The sequence below is a fragment of the Coffea arabica genome, chromosome 11e (assembly GCF_036785885.1).
Source record: "Coffea arabica cultivar ET-39 chromosome 11e, Coffea Arabica ET-39 HiFi, whole genome shotgun sequence".
Lineage (NCBI taxonomy): Eukaryota > Viridiplantae > Streptophyta > Magnoliopsida > Gentianales > Rubiaceae > Coffea > Coffea arabica.
In genome coordinates, this window is record NC_092331.1 from 57,889,776 (window position 1) to 57,913,166 (window position 23,391).

The 23,391-nt window shown below is 35.9% G+C and overlaps 4 protein-coding genes and 1 non-coding gene across 10 annotated transcripts; 3 read left to right on the forward strand and 2 right to left on the reverse strand.

The window, feature by feature from the left end:
* Nucleotides 1-4,161: 4,161 nt before the first annotated feature.
* LOC140021566 (D-aminoacyl-tRNA deacylase-like) lies at nucleotides 4,162-8,846 on the reverse strand. 2 transcript variants are annotated; one of them, XM_072072706.1, is made up of 8 exons: nucleotides 8,433-8,833; nucleotides 7,837-7,979; nucleotides 7,566-7,629; nucleotides 7,134-7,186; nucleotides 6,595-6,650; nucleotides 6,245-6,319; nucleotides 5,578-5,766; nucleotides 4,162-4,570 (listed from the first exon to the last, which is right to left on the reverse strand). In XM_072072706.1, exons 1-8 carry the CDS (start codon nucleotides 8,719-8,721, stop codon nucleotides 4,483-4,485), a joined length of 957 nt encoding a protein of 318 aa, XP_071928807.1. In that variant the 5' UTR covers nucleotides 8,722-8,833; the 3' UTR covers nucleotides 4,162-4,482. The 2 variants fall into 2 exon arrangements, with proteins under 2 accessions (XP_071928807.1, XP_071928808.1); XM_072072707.1 differs by lacking the exon at nucleotides 4,162-4,570 and having other exon boundaries at nucleotides 5,578-5,810; nucleotides 8,433-8,846.
* A 584-nt stretch (nucleotides 8,847-9,430) lies between these two features.
* TRNAV-UAC (transfer RNA valine (anticodon UAC)) lies at nucleotides 9,431-9,503 on the reverse strand. The gene has a single exon. It is a non-coding gene; the product is annotated as a tRNA-Val (tRNA).
* A 500-nt stretch (nucleotides 9,504-10,003) lies between these two features.
* Nucleotides 10,004-16,527, forward strand: LOC140004009 (uncharacterized). 5 transcript variants are annotated; one of them, XR_011825355.1, is made up of 10 exons: nucleotides 10,004-10,195; nucleotides 10,322-10,476; nucleotides 11,704-11,783; nucleotides 12,096-12,237; nucleotides 12,322-12,471; nucleotides 12,767-12,968; nucleotides 13,738-13,869; nucleotides 14,054-14,156; nucleotides 15,543-15,633; nucleotides 16,385-16,527. XR_011825355.1 is itself a non-coding variant. In XM_072072576.1 (8 exons), the coding sequence occupies exons 1-7, from the start codon at nucleotides 10,105-10,107 to the stop codon at nucleotides 13,836-13,838; spliced, it is 921 nt and encodes a 306-aa protein (XP_071928677.1). In that variant the 5' UTR covers nucleotides 10,004-10,104; the 3' UTR covers nucleotides 13,839-13,869; nucleotides 14,054-14,415. The 5 variants fall into 5 exon arrangements, 3 of the variants coding, with proteins under 3 accessions (XP_071928677.1, XP_071928679.1, XP_071928678.1); XR_011825354.1 differs by lacking the exons at nucleotides 15,543-15,633; nucleotides 16,385-16,527 and adding an exon at nucleotides 14,327-14,415; XM_072072576.1 differs by lacking the exons at nucleotides 15,543-15,633; nucleotides 16,385-16,527 and having other exon boundaries at nucleotides 14,054-14,415.
* LOC140021529 (cytosolic sulfotransferase 12-like) lies at nucleotides 15,640-17,086 on the forward strand. Its single transcript, XM_072072575.1, has one exon. It carries the CDS (start codon nucleotides 15,789-15,791, stop codon nucleotides 16,788-16,790), a length of 1,002 nt encoding a protein of 333 aa, XP_071928676.1. The 5' UTR covers nucleotides 15,640-15,788; the 3' UTR covers nucleotides 16,791-17,086.
* Nucleotides 17,087-18,514: 1,428 nt separating this feature from the next.
* Nucleotides 18,515-19,875, forward strand: LOC140021045 (cytosolic sulfotransferase 12-like). Its single transcript, XM_072071756.1, has one exon. It carries the CDS (start codon nucleotides 18,713-18,715, stop codon nucleotides 19,736-19,738), a length of 1,026 nt encoding a protein of 341 aa, XP_071927857.1. The 5' UTR covers nucleotides 18,515-18,712; the 3' UTR covers nucleotides 19,739-19,875.
* Nucleotides 19,876-23,391: the final 3,516 nt, after the last annotated feature.

Here is a 23,391-nt window from a genome sequence, read left to right on the forward strand (position 1 = left end):
AATTGAGAGGCCACTATTTTCAATTGTACTTCAATTATCTAGACAGTTGTCATCCCAAACTCATGTACATATTTCCATTTCTGGGGGTTAGAATGCTTTTCCTTTTTGTCTTTAATGCTGAGCATTAATACTATTCCCTCCGTCTCACTTTGATAGTTTTGATTTTTTTTTCTCACACAGGTCAAGAAAAATTAATTAACTTTATTGAAAAAGTTCATCTAGTCTAGTATTTTATTAAAATATCCGTACATTAATATTAGGAGTATTATTAATCATTATACCTTTACATTAATCATAATAATAATAATGATGGTATTTAAATAAGGTAACATATATTTACTGATAATAAAGTATATTAAATAAGAGTATTTTAGAGAAGTTAAAAATTTAGTATATTTTTCAATGGGAAGGTTGATTATAACTTAGAACGGATGAAAAAGAAAAACAAGACTATTAAAATTGAACGGAAAGAGTATTAGCTTTCAATCAAATGTACGTTTGAATTGCAATATCTTCCACATTGAAACCATATAGTAATAATCAATTTAGGAAAAAAAAAGTATAAAATGTTTGAATTCATTAAGAATGTTTGACTTGAAAGAGAAAGGTTTTACTTTGGTTTCCTACGCAAACACTTGTCCTTCACAGAATTATTGCTTAATTAGGTAAGCTTGATTTACATATTCATTTGGTTTTCAACTTTCAATAATGTTTGCTCCAAGTATTCTAGATCATCCAAAATAAGTTAGTTTGTCGGACACTAATTTCTTATCTATATGGTAATTAGCTCCGCTGAAATTTTACGTCTGACAATTAAGGCAAAAAAAAAAAAAAAGGGCTTCCTACTCAAATTGATCGGATTAAAGAAATTGTAGTAATACCTTTTTTTTTTTTTTGGATCAATAGCCATTTAATTGATGCTAAAATAGTTTATATCAAGAAAATGTGATACAAATATATATATGGATTTGCCAGCTACATCGAGTCGATTTTTGATGCATTGCATCAGGATCGCCATATCACATCAGTTGACAAACTTTTGTTGGGTGTGAAAAATTTTGGTTGGCTAAACTTTAGCCCTGGTCCATTAAGTATTTCTCTCATTAATGATATTCTTGACCTTCTACTTCTAGTGCCTTGAACAAATTGATGAATTCACTTTGCAACAAACGTACGGTCAATATTAATGCCTTTCCTAGGAATGGTGTTACGTTATCAATGTGATGATGAAGACAGAGATAATTACCAGACCTGTGTGATTTGCGAGTCCGATGTCTCCATCAGTAATTAAAGCACTGCAACGGTTATAATCATGAATGAGTGATTCATAGATTTAGCCCCTTTTGAAACAGGCGCACGTTATCACTACGGTGCCAGGATTTGTTTGAAAGAGAATTAGTCATGGTTAAAAGATGAATTAAATTATTTGATATTCGAATTGAGATTAGTTTGATAAGTGTTCGTTCGACTTTAGTTCGTCAATTAGTTATATTAAATTTGAACAGTATTTTATATTCGATAACATTCAAATTCGATAAAAAAAAATTCGTTCAAATTTGATTCGACAAATAAATAAGTCGAGTTTGAACAAAATTTTAAATTCTTTAAAATAATTAAAGAATCTCGAATATTAGGATACTCGACTTGATCATACTCATTTACACTCCTAAAATTAATAGCAATTTTTCACTTATCTCTTAATGACTTGAACTCGTAATTTCTTGATTGCAAGTCAAACATCTTATCAATTAGTAATGAATACTATTACTTATTACTTATTTGGATAATTTTTTTATACACTGTCAGTGTATAATTTTTTTTTTTTTACAATAAAAGGTTTAGATCATGTCATATAATATGAATTCAAATTCGAAATTCAAATCATTCACGTGTGATATACATCAAAAACTGCTAGTATAAAAAAAAATCACTACACTATTAATGTACAAAAAGTTAATGCCACTTATTTATTTGGTGGATAACTATAAGAATCTTTGAATGAAAATTCAAAACGTTAGATCTTGTGCCTTATTATATTTCTTGCTTATAGTTTGAGTTTGAAACTAATTGATTTTTAAATAGAATGAAAACTATTTCACTTCCAAATCAAACATGTTAGAAGAAAACCCGTAGTTATAGCGGGATTTGTATTAGTATTTGGACATGCAAAGGTGCTGTGGACAGAGACAGACAGGACAATCGTCCTAAACGGTGTAATATTTTTTGAATAATTATGTAATTTCGTGACAAAAACACAATTATTATGTACGGAATTCATATAAATAGTAATAAAATCTCATACTTTTATTATTGTAAGAATGTATAAGTAGTTGATCTGAAATTACGAAACGTTAACAAGATGTTGTGGTGTTTAAGGACGGTTGCCTTGTCCCGTGCCGGTGGCATATTCGTGAGTTTGACCTCATCCGCCGAGATTGTAAAGGTCATTAATCATGCATCTTTGGTCAGGTGATGACCAGTAAGCAGGAAATGAAAATAATAAAGAGGCGGAAATCAAGACTGCATCTTCTTAGAACGCTAGGTTCGTGATTAGATATAACAGGTGTCAATTCCACATCCAAGATTTTAATATCATGCAAAATTTGGATAGAATGTCAAATTTGTCTTTCTAAAGTCAATTGAAGGGATAGTTTTGTCATTTCAATAAAAATTCTTGCGGAAACAAAACTTGAAATATTTTAATCGCACTCTCATTATTTGTTTTATTATATAATCTAATAAATAAAACCCTTATGATAAAAATGATAATAAGAGTGTGATTAACAAAAAAGGACAATGCAATTAATATTTATTTTCCTAAAATTAATATGCCGCAGCAATTAACATTTACCACTCCTGTGTATGGGTTTGCCATTAAAAAAAGAGAGAAAGTGGCAATTTAAAATTCAAATTTTGCTCATGTGTCATTCATCCAACCGTGATAATATATACACTGATAGTGTATATAAGATTTACTCCTACATTGAACTTCAATTGTTATTACTACAGTCCATCAAGTGTTTCTCTTAATTATTTTCACCATGTTACTAGACACATTGGGAGATGCTAGCACCCACACTATTATGCAATTCTAAACACACACATTGGATTTTGACCAAGAAAAAAAAAATACACATATTGGGCAACTTCTAGTACTAACTGCAGAAGTGATTAGTGTATCGAAGGGGTGAATTTAAAATAGATGTATGTGGGTTTAGTTCATTGAACCAGATATGTTCATTCATTATCCAGAATTGGAAAAATCCTGGATTTTTCTTTTCTTGTCATATCACACAGAACAACAGAGAGAGATTTGGTGTTTGTTTCTGGAGACAAACTGGGAGTGCTTGATTACACGAATCATTAGAAATGAAGTAATAAGAATCAATGCTAATTTACAGGTCTGAAAAGATAGCTTCCTACTAATACTCTAGTCGTGTTTGGTAAATTGGACGAAATCATTAGGAGTTTGAAGAATTACCAAATATGTTCTCCAACAAACATTTACAAAAATGGGAAAAAAAATCAGCCAGCCCCCTTGGTGAAGTTAACAATTCATGGAATTCATATAGCGTACATTTTTTTTTTTTTTTTTTTTTTTGGGTTCGAGAGAGATTCTAAATCTTACAAGGGGGAAGGAGAAAGGGTCCAACTTGAAACAACCTTAGATTAAAATTAACCTACAACAGAATATGATGATTTGCTTGATGAAGGAAGCAAATAGTAGTGTTCAGGAGGCATGATACAGCATGTTGATGTTTGACCATGGTTTTCAGTACTCAATATTAAATCCAAAGGGGCTTTGCATGACATGCCCCCACAGACGTTAGGTTGGCATTTGGATACTGCACATCTTCTGTGAGAATGATTAGGTGAAAATGGTCAATTCAGTGTTGAAATTTGTGAAAAAGCAGGATGATTGGAGCAATTAGTGGGATGGTTAATCATGATTTCTTCATTGCAGAAGTACAGAACTAATTGCTCGTATCATCATTGAACCAGAAATTTACTCCTGCAGAGTCAGACAGTGTTTGAAAATAGAAGAAGAAGAAATAGTGACACTGCCACTCTACATGAAAATCACTGCTCCTGTAATTTTTATGATGTAAATTTCTGAATGATGCCGAAAATACATGCCATCCAAAAGGAAGAAGAATCCAATTGCTTCTAAACAGGTTGCTCATGTAAAAGTAGGATTATTGGTCAACAAAATTCTCTCATATTCCCAGTATTCCGCTATTACACTTCAGAGCTAATTACTATATCTAGCGTACTATAACATTTGTTAACATGATTCTACGCAAAAGAATCAGCTTATGGGGAAAAATGTAAGAATAGAGATACTACACTTCTAGAATGCATCAACATGGTCCCGTAGTCTGTCGTTTGTACTTTGAGTGGGATGATACTCGGCCAGGGGGTTCAGGAAGCTCAATATAAGAGGAAATCCAAATCCAATGTAGTTGACTGCAATCTTCAAAATCAGTGAAAATCAGCAGGCTTGCCAACTTTTATGTTCTGCTGACCTAAAAATTCAATAATGGCATTCTTTTGCCAGCTCTTAAAACTCCTGCAGCCAATAAATGATTGATGTTGGTCCAATTGGCAAGGTAAACTAAACAAACATAAGCAGCAGAAATGTAACTGGAACGCGATAAATAAAAAAAAAAAGCCACTTTGGAATTCTCATCAATTCAATAGTTCAACATTGACCAATATCCACCGTAGCCTCATTTACAGGAATCTCAGAAGAAACTGGTAAAAGATATGGCGAAACCGACTTGACTTCCTAAATCATGTGGAATCATAAGTTACCAGAATAGGACTCTTATTGAGGATCATGCAAATCAGCAGTCTATCAAAGATATTTATCCAATGTCTTTGCACCTATTCATAGGTGCTGACAGCATAAGAACGCATTAATAGATATTAACATTCTTCCAACAAAGAACGAACTTAGAATTTGTTAGTCTTCTCCTCCTGCTGAGGCCTTTTCCTATTACAGATCTTTTGTCATTTAAATTGCCTTCATAATACACTCTTCTTCATGCACTACATGCCATAGTTCTGTAATTGAATGTACCTTTTGATTAGAATCGAGTATTAAGTGAAGATTTTAAAAATAGTGATTTGTTATGTCACAACCAAAGCTAGCAGAACATACATACCAATTATAATTTGAAAAGGGTTTCAGTCACTACTATGAAAATGGGTGGTTTATGATCTGGTATTGTAACTTAGCATGATGGAGTGCTTAACAAAGTTGAACCCCAAAACTTGATCACCAACTAGGTCTGAGAAAGTCCCTTTTCAGTGATAATTTCAAGCCTTGAGACAATAACTGAATCCCATAAACATGCACAATCCACTGCTTCAGACTAAAATTTAATCCTGTTATCCTTGAATAGGATAGGAAAAGCACATGAAAGAGAACGTGACCAGCAAGAGTTTGATAGTCTTTATTAACTGTTGGCTAGTGAGAGAGATGCATCACAAGTTTTTCAGAGATTACAACATGCTAGAGTGTAGTATCTTGGAACCAATAAGAATAGGAGAATCCTTCACATGTATACTTACTTTTGATCAAGATGTGCCAAAATTTCCCCTCCAGGGAAAGCGGCCTTGGTAGCATCAAAAGCAACTTTGATGGCTTGTTTCCAAGTGCCTCCTATATCTTCAGCTCTAGGTTTTCCTTTTGATTGGCCAGGATCTTCCATTGGCAAGGAATATCCGGATAGAAGATGGCCCACCCAGGCACCATCTTTCCTGTGAGTACACAATCAGCAGAAACCATCTGAATAAATGCTCCTCTGTATTTAATCAAATATCCATCTTGTATCAGAAAAAGCATATAAAAGAACCCGCATGAGTACGTAGGATTCTAGATGATGGAAACCACAGAAATAAACCGGAAGATGTTTAAACTATCATCATGACTTAAGAGTAAAGTTTTCAGTAAGGCCAGTCTGATGTGTGCTACACTTTTTTGATTGCCTTAGAACCGCCAAATTCATACTGGCACACGGTAGAAAAAAGGTTTCACCAGTATTCCAAGAAGGATGAGTGCTGTTCAACATACTAGACAAGTTTATATTCAGCATAGATCTGGAGTTAGCTTAATCCTGTTAATAGGTGAGAATATATCCACCAAAATGCACGCAAGCAAGGTATGAAATAAACATGCCCTAATACAACAAGAATGCTTTCCCGAGAATTAAGCTGCAATAGGAAATATTTGACTTACAATATTATATCCATATGTCTTGGTACATAATGCCCTCCACCAATGCCAAGAAGGACTTTTTTCCTTTCACTCTTGCTGCAACATGAAAAATCACATGACTATTAAAGAACCCGATGACAAAATTACCAACTGCTATTTAACATGATAAAATATTAGCAGAGAGAAAATCAAGTGGAGGTGATCCAGAAACAAATGAAGAATAGTAGCATCAAACTAGTATCATTACAAATAGACGGCAGGAAGATACTAAGTTTTGATAAAAGCAATTAAAGTACAGGATCAGAGGCCAATGGCTCAAAGTTACTTTAAGAACATAATTAAAGAAAGTTGGCCTTTTCCTGCAGCTATACCTGCTCCAATTCCCAATAGAAGCTTCTTCTCCAAATCCCAGTCCTTCCCAAACTAGCTTCATGCACAGCAAAACAACTCATTAGGGAAAAACCTAGCAAGTACAACTCCTAAACAGACCAAAATATCATTTGAAATTGAAGGAATTATTCACTGCAAAGAGGAAACTTATGACTTAGTAGGATCCAGCGAGATCAATTCACATAACAAAGTAAAAGTACATGCATCTATATAAAATGCGAAGAGATACAGCACACAGCAAACTAATGTATCTTGAGACATTCCATCAGATGCTACTTGACTTTCTCCATGGCTTTACAAATTTAAAGAAAAAAAAACTATGGGAGACCTTCATGTTGAAGCAGGGATGCTAATGTATGAAAGTGAAATTATCAACTGTGAAAACAGATACAGATGTATTGATAAACACATTGCTACTGAATTTTGCAATCAAATAACAATTTATTTTTTTCAAAAACCTCGCCAAACCTTAAACATGCAACTATCAATGCAAGATAGAAGCTAAATATGTATACTCAACTAGAGCAATCACTTGAGCTGCATCCTCTCTCTTCCAATAGTCTTCTGTGCTACCTATTTCAAGTAGAAGAAACTCTTTAGCCATGTTTACCAGAAATTGACTACCACTATTGTGCAGGATAAACGACTTGACAGAAACTGACACAGGCACACCAGCATACAGAAAAGAAGTAAGATAGCAGAGGGTAAAAAGAAGCAACATCAACCTATGTACTTTCATCCCTCATGAAAATAAATGTAAGTTGCAACAAATTTTAACAACGACTACCATCAACTACTGTGTCTACAATGTTAAAAAGTCTCCACATATTTTTGAACCTAATGTATGAGATGTTAAACTAGGGTAGGCAAGGTCATAATAAAATCACTAGACATGAATGGTTGACTTAGAAAAAACAAATCGATTGTAAACTGAAGCTCCTTCAAAACATACCAATTTCAATGAACATTGTAGGTTTACTTGTCACAGGCCCATGATGAGTAGCTTCCAAAGTAATCTACACTGACACGAAGAAATAGCTTGAGTTAAACTGTAAAATACTCAACAATGCACAATCCTCTCAGCATTAAGAATATAAAGTGAACTTATCGAGAACAAAAACTCACATTTCCAACAGAAAAATATGAACCCTTCTGATACTTTTTCAAAAGAAAAAAAAAAGCAAGTTAATGCCATTTAAAAAATTTCAAAAACATGGAACTACCTCAAATTCAGGAATCAAATTATGAGATTGAGCAATTTTCTTCAAAAGAATCAGCCATTGCCCCATCCGAGGACTCGGTGGCGCTGCCCATCCTGGCCTCCCTCCTTGTGGTGCTTCATCTCCCTCTTTCAAATGTGGGATTCCTAATGAACACATAACAAGCACAGATAAGGACTAAACGCATTACAGATAGCATTCAACAACATGGGAATCTATAAAATTGACCAAAGAGACAAATTATACTCCACTACTCCCACCTGAAAGTATTAACAGAGAAAAAAAAAACTCTTACATCAAAGAATTTCAATTGCAAAATTTCAAATATTTAATATCAGCACAACTACATGGGCACCTCTGAAGCACCAAACCTCATACAAAATCACCATGCATGCAAAACCTGACATCCCAAATTCCACATGCAAAATCCCAGTTACTCATCGGCAGCTATTAAATTGATTAATTAACAAAACACTTTTAAGAATCATACAAAATTGGCATGCAAATCTATCGCCCCAATATCCAAGATGCTTACATACAGTAAAAAGATACCATCTTGGGCATCAAAAAGGATTAAAAAATAATAAAAAAAAAGGTACCAATTGGGTGGATGGTGAGGGCGGGGAGGTTGGAAACAGCAGTATGTTTGCTAAGGAATATGATCTCATCAACTATTTCACCAGTAGCGTTTTCCCAACGTTGGTCCAAATCATCCTCCGCAATTATGCTCTTGTCATGCTCCAGCAACCTTAATTTATCTCCATTGATGAAGCTTCTGATTCCATCAAATAGCGGGCCAGGGTGATGCCAACCGGGCATGGTCAGAAGGGCCTTAGCCGGGTTGATGGAGGCTGGATCAAGAGTTGTTGCCACCACCAAAGTGACCATTTTTAATAGTTTCTTTTCTCCTCCTTGAGTTCTTCCTTCTTGTCCCTTTTTTGGCTTTCTTCTTCTTGGCTATTTATCCCTTTCATAACTCACAGTTTTTTGTATGAGTGTTTCGATAAATGGACTCTGCGAAGACACTTCAAAAGCCGGCAACTTTTGAAGTGCTCCGCAGCACTTAACTACTAAACCCCCCAAACCCCCCCAAGCGATGTGGGAACTTAACCCCACAGGGTGCCCCGCTGCTAAGAGATAAAGACCCCCCAGACTCCCCGAGACAGGTTTTTCCCTTTCATAACTCACAGTTTTTTGTATGAGTGTTTCGATAAATGGACTCTGCGAAGACACTTCAAAAGCCGGCAACTTTTGAAGTGCTCCGCAGCACTTAACTACTAAACCCCCCAAACCCCCCCAAGCGATGTGGGAACTTAACCCCACAGGGTCTTCTTGGCTATTTATCAGTTTTCGGCTTTTTGCACTTTCCCACAAGCGGTGGCCGGTGGTTTTGGCGTGGCACCAGAATTGGTGACATACTGATTTTGACCTTTTGACTGGTGGCGGCCAATGGGATTGAAGTTGAAGAAGTGGGGCAGGGGAGATTCGGGAAAACAATGCAAGAAGGGGAAATAAAATATACGTGGCTTTAATGAAGGTTGAAACAGGTGAAAGCGTGGTTTATACTAAAAATTGGCATAGAAACAATACAAAAAATTGTTGCTGCCCAGGATCGAACTGGGGACCTTCAGTGTGTAAGACTGACGTGATAACCACTACACCACAGCAACTGTTGCGCATACGTCATCTATGAAATCTTACAAAAGATTCCAAACGCAGAATATATGAAAAAAAGGAGGTTTGTCAAGAACAAAAATAAGCCTGATAATAACTCTTGTTTCTTTGTTTGGTTTTACATAATTTACGTAGCAATAATATTAATTTCCACGAGGAACAAAGTCATGTGTCTTTGATGAGTTTTTTTTTTTGGGCGTCATTCCCAACGATTTAAATCTTAAAATAACATCTGATTTTGAAGTTTTTTATTACTACAAGTATAAGTTTTCATAAACTCTTCGATAAAAACTAATGAAATACGAGTAATTGAGCATAACTAGAAACTAACTCAGGAGAAAATATTATTCGAATATTTTTTAGAAAAGTTATTTAGTATGATATATGCAAAATAAAAAAAATTAATTAGGATACATGTTTGAAAAAAGAATTGAAATTTTTTTTCCCTAAATAACATCCAAATAGTATAGACCAAATAGGAAAAAAAAAAGAAAAAAAGCCCAAGGAGAATACCACAGTGCAATTACAACATACTATAAGGTGTCTGCTCTGGAGAGGGTACATGTTTTACAATCAGCGGCAGAAGCAGCAGGACACATGTTACAATCTTCCTCCTTCACTCTGCACAAAATTTCCAGAACTCTTCTTCTTCTGACGATGGCTCCAAAACCACAGCGCTTCCACCAGTGCAAGTTTTTATTCTTACTACTCTTCTACTATTATGATCCCTCTCTTTAACCCATATACCAATCCTTTATTTACAACATAAGAAAATGCAATTAAGCCCTTTGTTTTCTTTTTCATCATTAAACAGTCGCCGATAGTAGTACTTTGGGTGGCGGTGTCAAAAGGGCAAGAACCATCAGCGTCATGAGCTCCACGGCTGGGGCTGACTCTGAGTCTTCTTCTTCTTCTTCTTCTCAGATGAAAAACGCCTTCTCTAACTATGCCCAGTACCTTAATGACCTCGTAAGCTTCATGCTTCTACTGTTTTTCAATGTGACTGTATGGGAAGTATTGTTTTCCTTGCAAGTTTGGATTTTGGAGTTGTTAGAACAACGATTTACTACATGGGTTTTCTGTTATTGTGATTGAACTTTTGGTTGGTAATGTGGTTAAGAAGAATAAGAGGAGAGGAGGGGCGTTGAATGGCTGGAAAATGGCGAAACAGGATTAAAAATTTTAATCTTTACTGGTTTTTTGTTTCCCCTTTCTATTTAGTTTAGTTGAATTGAAAGCTTGGGTTGTGTTAGAAGGAGAATCTAGCAAAAGGGTTGTTATTATTTTGCTTAAAGTCTTTGATTCGCATTATGAACAAGAAGAAAAATTGGAAACCCAAGACAACACTGCATAATATGCATTGCTTGCTTAATTCGAGTTTTTTCCCTATCATGTATTTTTCCGTTTCTTTTTTAATTTTGATTTAGCAATAGTGGAAGCCAATGCTAGTAACTACTTTTAGTACCGGTTTTATGTTATTATCATCAACGAGTTTTAAACGAGTTGTTGGGTCTTCGGGTGGGAATTGAGGAAGACATGTCTTCATTAAGTGGAAGGTCTGTATTCATGTGACTTGTACCAGCAAGGTTGTTAGGACTAGTAAATGACTAACTCTCAGTACTGCAATGCACAATCTGGGGCCCGGGGATATAGAAAGGCTAATTTTTTATTCCGTGTGGCCCGAAAGATGTGAATGTGAGAATGTGCAAGTAGGCCATGAGGTTTAATGACTCTTCTCATAGATGAAAAATGTAGGTACTAATGTAGAATATGCGTTGTTGTGTCTTGTTAGCATAACATTTGGAAAAAGAATGTTACAATTTGTGATTTTGTTGATAGCTAATATTGTCATCTGTTACTACTGTTTTTTGTTTTCTAAATTTGTGTCTCTTTATGTGCGATGCTCTACACAACATTTGGTGCTTCCTAGTAGAGCAATAAAATATAGTTATGAGCAATTTCTTAGCTGAAGATTCTGTTCCTCATGCTTTAATTGCCTTTTGGCTTGATTTTTAATTTAAAACTGCTAAACAAGCATGAGTTTCTGGTGCCCAAATGTCTATATGGTATCACTTGCATTGTAAAGACCTTGTACATTGCTAGAGATTTGCTGTTTTGTATGATCTATTTTCCTTTCTGACAAACGAAAATAATTCCCATCTCTCAATGTTTAATCTGCCAATTTATTTGCTGTAGAATGAGAAAAGAGAAAGGGTTGTGAAAGCAAGTCGGGATATCACTATGAATAGCAAGAAGGTTATATTTCAGGTCCACAGGTGAGGAAGATTAGTGAACCAAACTCGGTATAATTTGCCTTTAGGCATTCGTTGTCTCTGGTGGGAGTGGAATCCATTTACCTGCTGTCTGTCCTTGTTCAAAATCATTATCTTCCTTGGAAATATATTTCTGGAGACAACAGATTGGACAATTTTGACTGTGTTCTTTACTTTTTTGGTATTTTCAAATGCAATTTTTAGTTTGGTTTTGAACTAATATGGCCTGATTGCTTTACTTATAGTTTGCTAGTTTGTGCACTCTGAAGCTGCCAATGTTTTTGATGCTTTCCTGCTTTATATATTCATAAACAGGATTAGCAAGCATAACAAAAAGGAAGTTCTAGAAAAAGCAGAAAAAGATCTTGCAGCAGTGAAGGATCAGCATGTATCGCGACTCGTACAGGAACTACAGGGGACTGATTTCTGGAAGCTACGACGAGCATACTCTCCTGGGGTTGTGCTTTTTAAATCTTTCTATTTGCCTAGACTCTAGGAAAAAAATACTTCTGATGTCAGTTCCTTCTTCACAATATTATAGGTCCAGGAGTATATTGAAGCTGCAACACTCTGTAACTTTTGCAAGACTGGGACTCTTTTAATACTCGATGAGATCAATGCTAGCTTGCTACCACTGAGTGATCCATCGCATGAACCTTTGCAGATTAACATTCTAGACTATCTCTTGGGGGTATTGCCTTGAACTTGTTATGTATGTTTAATAACCCTTTTCATTTAGATGGGTGAAATTTCTGCCATTTCTGCAAATTTGTCAATTGCAGCACATCTTGTGAAAAGGAATAAATCCCTTCTGAATGGGTTAAATTTTATTTGACGGAGGTGATAAAGTTGTACCTTGTTTCTGCTTGATATCTAACCTAGTGTTTTTTTATACTGGATCATACTCAGATGTATAGGTTAAATTATAGCTACCTCTTTTCATAAATATTAATTCATTATTCTAAAAAAAATTTTCTCTCTCCTAGCTTGCAGACTTGACGGGAGAGTTAATGAGGTTGGCAATTGGTAGAATATCAGACGGTGAACTTGAATATGCTGAGAAGATATGCAAATTTGTGCGTGAAATCTATAGGAAACTGACTGTTCTTGCTCCGGAAATGGATGAAAGCTCAGACATGAAAATGAAGATGGAGACAATGCTCCAAAGTGTTATGAAAATAGAAAATGGTTACGTATTGCTTCTTGTTGTTATTTATCTAAACGTTTACATTTTTTTTTCAATTCTGGCAATAGATCTACTAGCGGAGTACTAATTGCTGAGAAAAGTAGAGCTTGGTTACAGTTGACATAACTATTATGATTATACCCTCAGGGACTCCTGAATAAACTATTTCTACCAGACTTTTTTTGTGCCCAATAGGGCCTAGAGAATTTCTGTCTTAAAATGGTTCCGAGTCGAAAAAATGATTTGCAAGGTTTCAGTTGAGTAGGTGGAATATTTACCCTGTACAGGATAACCTGTGGCCTCATCACAGGGCAGTCGACATCTTACTTTATAGTTAGCAGGTTTAGTCTCTTGGTTCAGAATAGTTTTTATACTGGACCATGTGCTAGCCATATCTGATTATTGCATGTAAGAAAAATGAAAGGAAACAGTCCATCATGGTGCTGGTGTGCGGCATAAGTTTCTTTAGATCATCTCAATTTCTATAGTATCCTACTTATAAAGTTTTTTTTTTTTGGTGTTATCTCAAAATTCTAAGCTCCTCTTTCTCTGTTTCACATGGTTGTCAAACTAAATTAGCTGAATAGTGAAGTGAGATCTTAGTCTCAAGTGCTTTTGCTAAGGTTGAAGTATGCCAATATTTTGTTTGTCTCTCTGCATGTGAAGTAACTTGATTTTTTCTGGATGAGTTCGACTTGGAGAAGGAATCACTTTTGATGGTAATTTGTATTCCTTTTGGACGAATCTCTGACTTGTTTAATATTTCTGCAGCATGCTTTAGCGTTCATGTTAGAGGATCGGAGTATATCCCACTTGTTGGATCTGCTGATTCCAGTTATTCTCTGATTGGCTTGCCTGATTTTGAACAATGAAGTGATGATGCATCTCCCAGAGCTTTGCCAAGTTTGTCCTCTGCTCTATCTGCAGTTACTTTTGGACGCATATTCCAGATACTACGGATTGGTTATAATTAATTATTCGATCAAGAATCAGTCTCTTGAAGTCTCTTTTCTCCTAGCTGATTGTGAACTGTTGCTTTGGCAATTTAATTATACCCTTATTAGAGTTGCTTTTCAATGCCAATCAGATGGAGAATCAAAAACTTTCCAACAAGAAGTCAAGTCAGCTGTCTGTATCCCTCTTTTCAATGCTCCAACCAGGTGCTGCATTCATTGCCACACAGAAGAAGCGTAAGAAGAGAAAAATGCGAATGAATTTTCCTTAGCTTGTTGAGGAACTGTATCCAAATTAGATCATCAATGGATTATTGCTTTGATTACTGGGAAATGATCAATTAATAGGGCAACTATAGGATGTGAATGCCCACGTAATTATGCATGTTTTCATATGGATACAATAGGAACGGTCGAGAGTGGGAACCTATTCGAAATCACCAACACGTCAACAGTCGCATCTTCAGATCCTTGAGTAAAACATTTCTTGATGGCAGCGGTTAGAACTTCTCTGCTTCTCTAATCTTCAGTTCCTGCTAAATTCTTTCTTCATTTTTTCACGATACACATTTGGATGTATGATATATGTTTTCAATTATTAACAAGAGTTAGGATTAATTAAACTTAAAATGATTATATCCCTTTCTAATAAATGAAAACGCATGCCATCCATTCAAATGTACATCGTGGAAAATGAAAATCGTGAAAAATGAAAAGAAAATTTATTGGAGAAAACCCAAGTCCCCATGGCAGATGCCAGGCAGACACAGTAACGTGGAGTGCGACACCTCAACTGCTTGTGCTAGCAGGCGACACCTCTAGAGAGGAATGGGTTCAATTAATTAATTACATGTCAATATAAAAACGCAAGGTGCCAATAACAACTTAACCTTTTTTTGAGGAAAAGAAAATGAAAAAGAAGGAAAAGATTTTTCAATTTTGCTTAAGTTTTGAGTTTTATTTCTGTCAATCGTACTTTCATTATTATTATTATTATTATTTTTTGTCGAGTTTTGAGTATGAGACAACAAGAGACAACTTTTATTAAGATCAAAACTAGAAGCTATTTCTTGAACCAAGAAAAATTATGAGCTGTCTTGCATCTAGTAGTTTAATCATTCATGAGACTTTACCCCCATTAAAATAACAATTTGCTATATATATATAAGAACATGATTTTGAAGCCAAAAGGTTGAATTTGGTCTATAATTTTTGGTATATAAATTTGGTTTTAGCAGATAAACAAAAAAGAAAGAAAACTGTGGAATTAATAGTATTGAAACGGATGGTCTCTCGTGGAAGCAAATACAAACTTTCCCGATCGATCAACCGCTTTTATTTATGCTAAATCTGGTTTAATAACAAAAATGCTACCGCATGGTACACGAAACATACACCTGCTGCTTAATTAGCTATATCCGTCCATATGTGCGGGCCGGCGCACGCAATCTTTTTTTTTTTTATCGGATTATGTTTGAATTTGTTATACGTTCTTCATCTCCACCTCAGTACCTAAATTTTAGATATTATTGTTCCCACTTACATGTACATTTGAGTTATTAAGAGCATCCATATGTATGGGAAGGACATTATCAACGTCAAAATATATATATTTATGTTTAGGCGCGGCTGTGATCGTGAATATGAGAAAGCTTGGAGATATGTAATGGAGCTGTTGGCCAAGATTCCAAGACCAGCCTGTCCCTGTTTACAGGTATATTGTCCCTGTCTATGTTCAGACTTGTTAATTGTAATAACTGGTAATGGTAGTCCTTTATATGTACATCATCCATCATCACACACCATCTTGAATAAACCCTCTACGATTTCCATATTCTCTCACAACTTCACAAATCAAAATCATAAACCATGCCTCTACATACCGAGACTAGTAGTACTCCCCTTCCTCCAAAGTACTTACAAGATGATAAACTGACTCAAGAATGTGAGGAGTTGCTGCCTTCTCTACCCAAAGAAAAAGGATGGGTTTCATCTTATCTTTACCAATACCGAGGTTTTTGGCACTCCGCCCGGCAGCTTCAAGGTGTCATTGCATGTCAAAAACACTTTGAAGCCCAAGATTCTGACATTTTCCTCGTCACTACTCCCAAATCCGGGACTACATGGCTGAAAGCCCTTCTATTCGCTTTAGTTAACCGCATGCAGTATTCTTTTATGGAACAGCATCCTTTGCTCATGCATAGCCCTCATGAGCTTGTTCCTTATCTGGATTCAAAGATCTATGTCGAGAACCAAACTCCTGACCTCTCTTCCTTCACTAGCCCTAGACTTTTCGCCACTCATTTGCCATTAGTTTCATTGCCACAATCCGTGCATGATTGTCCCTGCAAGATTGTTTATCTCTGCCGAGATCCTAAGGATACCTTTGTATCCCTGTGGCATTTCGCGAACAAGCTGAGGCTTGAGAACATGGAAAGTAATTCACTTGATGATGTTTTCGACAGGTTCTGTAAGGGAGTAAGCGCGTATGGACCCTTTTGGGACCATGTTTTAGGTTACTGGAAAGAAAGCTTGAAAAACCCGGATAAGGTTCTTTTCTTGAAGTACGAGGATTTGAAAGAAAAGCCCACTTCCCAGTTGAAGAAAATATCTAACTTCTTGGGGTATCCGTTTTCTTCTGAGGAGGAAGCATCAGGACTCCTGGAGGGAATCATTGACCTTTGTAGCTTTGATAAGTTGAGCAACTTGGAGGTGAACAAGAGTGGGAAGCTGTCTTCTGGTGAAGAAAATAAGGCCTTCTTCAGGCGAGGTGAGGTTGGGGACTGGATGAAATTTCTGAATGCTAAGATGGTAGCTCGGCTAAATTCTATAACTCAACAAAAGTTTGATGCATCTGGGCTAAAACTATAGGCTTATATATAGTTCAATGCATTTGGATCAAAAGTCTGTTGCTGCATTAAATGTTTCAGAGACGTCTTCGATGTTCGAGTCTTTATTCGTAAAGGTTGATTACTTATCGGTGATTACCTTGCAGGTCCCTCTACCAAGTTGTTTTCTGATTTGCAGTAGTATAATTAGTACCTGAAGTTTTTCTTCAGTTGGAACAGTTTGAACGTCTGAAAATGTGATTTTTAGGCTCCATTCAGCTGCCTATGAATGTAATGCCTTGTTATGAAATAAAATTTGCTTTTCTTTGATTGTGGACACCATCTGAACAAATCCAGTTAAAACTTGTGACCAGTGTGACAAGAGTGATCTGGAGTAAAGCAGATTTTTTGACCTTCATGATCGATCTCCAATTGATTGGACAATGACCAGCTTTTAGTTCGACAATGGTGTCTAAATTCTAACGTACATGTATATATAGTTTACAAACACACATGTGTATCACCCTGTGTGTGTATATATCACATGTTTACAAATGTCTATCTAGTATATTATCTAATTTTTTTTTTTTCCGGAAACGTTAGAAGATATTATCTAATAACCTGTGTATATTTGTTTTCAACAACTGTTTTTTTTTTTTTTCAAAATTTTAAAGACAAAAATTGGTGTAGTTACGAACTATTGGTGTCTACAATTTTGCATTTTGATGGACTAAATAACTTTCTAGAAATTAATCATTGCTACGGGATCATTGTAACAATATGCCTTTTTCTTATGCTTCTTTGGATCTATAGCTAAAATGATCATTATTGGTTGACAATGTATTTACGAGCTTTATCTTTAGAGGCATAGACATTGACCAAATAATTGGAATGTGCATGGCAACAAGCTTTCCCTCACTCACCATTCGATGAGTGTCTTAAATTACAGCAATACAATATAGGCCAACAGCTCCCACGAAACTAAAATAGTAAGATATTCGGTTCTTAAGATTATCATCTAGAATCATTGTCATTATTGGCGTGTTGTAAGTTGAAACTACTATTCCAATTAAAAATTAATAATGTTTCAAATAACTTTGTCATCAGAAAATTGCATTTGATATTCTTGCTCCTACTAGTGTAAAATACAAATTTTCAAGAGCAACGTTACTGCTAGGGCTATTAATTGGACTTTGTGGATCATACCGTAACAACTCCAAGTTCAATTCACAAAAAAAAAAAAAAAAAGTAAAACTTTTTAACTTTCAAGCGTTAGTATTACAAGTAAACTATACTTTAACAATTTCAAGTTCAAGTTCGATTCAAGTATTGAATTTTAAACTCGTAACGTGAGACTCATACTCACTCATAAAGATATTAGAGCTTTAGGCCTAATTTAAACATCGTCTAGCTTCGCCTGAACTCAGTAATGTACAAAGCTCAACTCTACACATTTCGGATCAAGCTCGGGCTTATCTGGCCCGATTGACAGTCTTGGGCAGTGATTCGTTTTCTGGTACCCAATACTTCTATAGTTTTATCTCACCCCTGCCGGCCCTTTTGTCTGTCTGATATACATGCAGGATACGGAGCCACTGAAGAAGACGCCAATTAATTAATTTTCAGCTTTGATTTCTGTCTTCTTCTCAGTTTTCGTAAGCAACCAATTAAAGTGATCAATTAATCGTCAAACACCACTTTATATATATGTATATGTTTATATATATATATATATATATATATGTATATAGTACAGATCATGGGGTCACAAAATTGCACTTGAAAAGGAAACATGCATTATCTTGCAAATCAATCTAAGCAAGGCATCCAATTTTTTGTGTTTTATAAGAAAAATTTGCAATTTGGTCTGTAAGAGACAAGAGCTGGGATAAATGAAAATCTGAGAAAATGGTAGATTAAAGATCATTAATCCATAAATGGTGGTTAATTCGAAGATAAGAGCCTATGCTAAACATTTCTTTCTGGTACTATCTTCTTGGATCAATGTCAATATCTCAATCTTCTGCAGCTCCAAAGTACTTGCAAGAGGATGAAATAGTCCCAGAATGCAAGGACCTGCTTTCAACTCTACCAAAAGAAAAGGGATGGGCTGAACCTCATCTCTACAAGTATCAAGGTTTTTGGTATCCGGCCTGGCAATTCCAAGGAGTTCTTGAATGTCAACAACACTTCCAAGCTCAAGACACCGATATTCTCCTCGTCTCAGCCCCCAAATGTGGCACAACTTGGTTGAAAGCCTTAGCTTTCACCATAATCAATCGCAATTCACACTCCATTGATGATCCTGGAAAGCACCCTTTATTCTATAACAATCCTCACGACCTTGTACCTCAGTTAGAACTTGAATCCCACATTGATAACCCGATCTTCAACCCCTCTTCGCCTAGACTCTTTGCAACACATTTGCCTTATATTTCGCTGCCAGAATGCGCCAAGAATTCAGAATGTAAACTTGTATATATATGCCGAAACCCGAAGGACACTTTCGTGTCTCTTTGGCACTTCATGAATGAGTTAAGACTCAATCATTTGGTGTCTATTTCTCTTGAAGTAGCCTTTGACAAGTTCTGCAGAGGAGTCAGCATTTTTGGACCCTTTTGGGATCATGTGTCAGACTATTGGGAAGAAAGCAGAAAAAGGCCTAATGAAGTTCTCTTCTTGAAGTATGAAGAAATGAAAGAAGATCCCAATCTCCATGTCAAACGCTTGGCTGAGTTTTTTGGGGTCCCTTTTTCTAGAGAGGAAGAGGCATCAGGGGTGGAGGATGGAATCATAAAGTTGTGTAGCTTTGAAAATTTGAGCAAATTGAAGGTGAACAAAGATGGAAAATTGCCAAGTGGTGTAGAAAACAAAACATTCTTTCGGCAAGGTGGAGTTGGAGACTGGAAAAACTACATGTCGCCTGTAATGGTGGAAAGATTGGATTGTCTTACTGAAGAGAAGTTCCAAGGTTCTGGATTGCTTCTTTAAGTTCTCCTTCTCCAGGCTCAGTCCATCTTGATGTTAATTATACTTTAGACTGCTAGATGTTGATGAATTTTCAACGATTAATGTTAGTCACATAGAGTTAACTTGCACGATTTGCACTTCCTGTAACGTGTCCTTGTTTGTTGTCGAATAATATACATACATACATACATATACTATTTTTTGGAGAAAGCCTGACAATTCTTGATTTTACTGATACCAAGCCCCGCTCTAAACAATGACTATACTAGTGGAAAAAAAAAAAGAAGCCCGGGCCTGTTTCTTTAACTTATCATCTGAGAGAGTCCGCACAACAAATCTCAATTTACTGGTTCTGTTGATTGCTGGGCTCAATTAGGGATCTGCAGCAGTGGAACCTATACGCTTAATGGGGCTGCATATTTTTCCAGTTATGGGCTTGATTGAGCGGAATTAGTAACAGTCTGATATTACAGGGACATCTTCTTCAACGTTGAAAACCATCACATTGACAGAAACAAAAAAGAACCCCAAGCTTCTAGATTCAGCCACAGGTCCCCAACGTTTTAATCCGCAAGATTTATATATCATTCAAAATAAAGGATTTGAAGATAGCTTCAAAAGCTTGCTTTTATACGAGTCAAGTCAAGTGGAAATACTGAGTGCTCGAACAATTTACTCTGTGTTCGAGTTTGATCGATACTAAATTTCATGCTAGGAATTGACTCAACTCGATAATTTGTGTTGCCATATATCACTGCTCGTATCCAAACATATCCAGTTATGGGTGGGTTTTTCTTTTCCTTGTGCTTTTTACATTTGTAAGTTGAAATTATAAAAAGAATAAAAAATGATTCAATTTGATGATTATGGATGGATATCACTTCATAAAGATACCGAGTCCCATTGTTGTCTCTGTCAAATTGTAGTAATTTAAGTACAATTTAATGTCTGAATCCGGAAATTTATTTGTAAATTCTTGAATAGAAACAATAACCAACTGTTCTCTCAGCATATTAATTTAGTCCTCCATCAAGAAACATGGTCCACTAGGACCCCAATCCATCCCTGACAGAAAAAAAAAGAGGGAGATTTCCTTTTCTGTTTGCTTAGCAAACGATAAATGAAATCTCTACGCAATCTATACATTCTGAAACCTGATGTAGACAGTAGTAATGTTACCTGTCGATCTTTAAGCTGCCATTTCAATTTTCAGTTTCCTCACAAAGTTATTGAACTCAGCCCATCTTCCTTGCTGGCAATTCAAGATCAGTTAGTTCTCTCTGGCACATCCATATTCCCGGCCATTAATTCACTCGTATTTTCGTCTAGTAAATGTTGTCAAATTGCAATTGTATGGAAAATGATAAACAACTTGAGATTCCATCTCATGACTAACTGGCAATTACCTAGCTAGTACGGTGGTCCAAATAATCTCTTAAATGTGGTTGGAAATCTTTGAAAAGTTAACGTGCGATAATTAGTCTCTTAACAAAAATGAAGAAAATTATGCCACGCTTTCCGACTTAGTTATGCATCAACAACACACACTAGGGACTAAACAAAAAATATCAAACCACATCCTTAATCATAACTATCATTGCTTTAACTGGAAGCTGTCCAACTAATGTGAGCTGGTAATTGTGTTACCTTATCCTTTTCACCTTTTCTAGAATAATCACAAAAAAAAAAAAAAACAAGAAGAAGAAATGCGTATATCACATGATGTAATTCATGAAGCTGACTTTCAAACATGTTATAGAGATCTGTATCACAAAGCTTTTAGTTATGTACTAAATTTGCCTTTAATGGAAGGTAGATCATGTAATCATACCGACCTCCCAGTCCCAACTAACAAATCTCAATTAGTAGCCCAACATGGAAAAGATTGTGTCCAAACCCTAGCACCACACTTTTTAGCTATCGTGCACAAATATGGCTTATGCACCAAGCAATGCCATTATTATAAAGAGCCCTTTTCCTATGGAGTAATAGTAATGAAAGGGGTTTTGGGACAAATTTGACGGTACTAGATAGTTAGTTAGTTAGTTAGCTGGACAATGAAATTGGATATTGAAGTTTGGGCGTAGGTTATATAGTTCATCAATACAACTGTTTTGAGGGCTTCAATTGCCTTTTTTTTTTTTTTTTTTCTGCTGACCGAGTGGGTGTCCTGGTCAATCCTTACGGGGCCCGATTAATTTTACTCCGGCCCGGGAGGAGAGGCCCTATCCCCCGAACACGATAACCACGGGACTCGGACCCTTGCGGGCACTGGACACCAGCTCCTAAGGAGGCTTGCTGAGACCAACCGACCTGCCCATGAGGGGCAGGCAATTTGGTGGGAAGCAAGAGTTGAACCCCTGACCTCCCATACCAAGAGAGGTGGTGGCCGCTGAGCTAGAGCTCTGTGGTTGAGGGCTTCAATTGCTTGCTACCTGCTTTCTCATCTTTGTATTGTGTCTGTCAATTTCTTCATGTGGTACCATGGAATGACGTGCTTGTTACATTACCGCTATGTGTTTAGCATGACGTTATAGTTTGAATAGCTAGCTACTTAAAGTGGAGTATTAATTTTAGGTCTTGATCATATAGATTTTTGTTTCCTTTGGGTATATTATTAACTACAAATTTAGAGTCAGAGTATGCCACCGACACATCGGGCAACCTACAATGATTTTTATACGTAACTTACTAACAACGTTTTTAGCAGGAAGTCGAACTTGAAATCGAGTATTCAAGAATTGAAAGTGTTTTCTTTAACGGCAACTACATGCATAAATGGGAGGGAATTATTTGGAAAGAAAAATTAAAAATCTCAAACTGCAGTCATCTTCGACTGTCAAACTTAACAATCTGCAGTGGCGTATACGTTACTATAACTAACCATTGCTTTTCCTTTTTGGTGCTGATGGCAGGCACCATTAGCTTAAATCGTAAGATCTCTATCGTTTGATCATGGATTCTTTTTCTATTTTCTTTTGATCTTTTTTGGAGGAAGAGAAAATGAGAAGATGGAAGATGATGCATGAAAAGGATAGATAGGTTTGAATAAGATGTAGAAAATTGTAAAGTGACCAATCACCAAGGATCGAGGATGGAATTAATCATAAGCCTGAAAAGAAGTCGGTCTACGTTTGGACAGTAAAGAAGAATACGTTTCTCATTGACCTTGGACTTAGTAGAAGTGGTCAAAAGTCTTCAGTACGATTCATCCAAGTCTAGAAGTCTATTTGTTGCGTATTAGGGTTTCCTCCAGTCGAAGTTTTGTAGAATAAAAAAGATAATTGGCACGTATACTTTTGGCGGGAGTGGAAAAATGAAGCGGAAAACTCAGCCCCATTTCAAATGATCTCACATATCAAAACAAAAGAAAGGCTATATAACTATTTGAAACCTGAAAGCAGAGAAATTTTACTCATCCCAAAAAAGGGTAAAAGTTAAATCTAGAAAACACTAGCTAATTTGTTCGCTTAGGCTTATCTCCTCGTCATAATGCTTTTCTTTAAGCTAATATTATGTGTAAGCCATTCCAATACCACAATTATGTTCATGTGTAGTTTGCCTTGTTTCGATTAAAGTTTTTTCCAAGAAAATTTTTACATTTTCTATGATCATATTAATTTCACATATATCAAATCGTTACAATAATTTTTTTTTTGTAAAAACTCTAGACA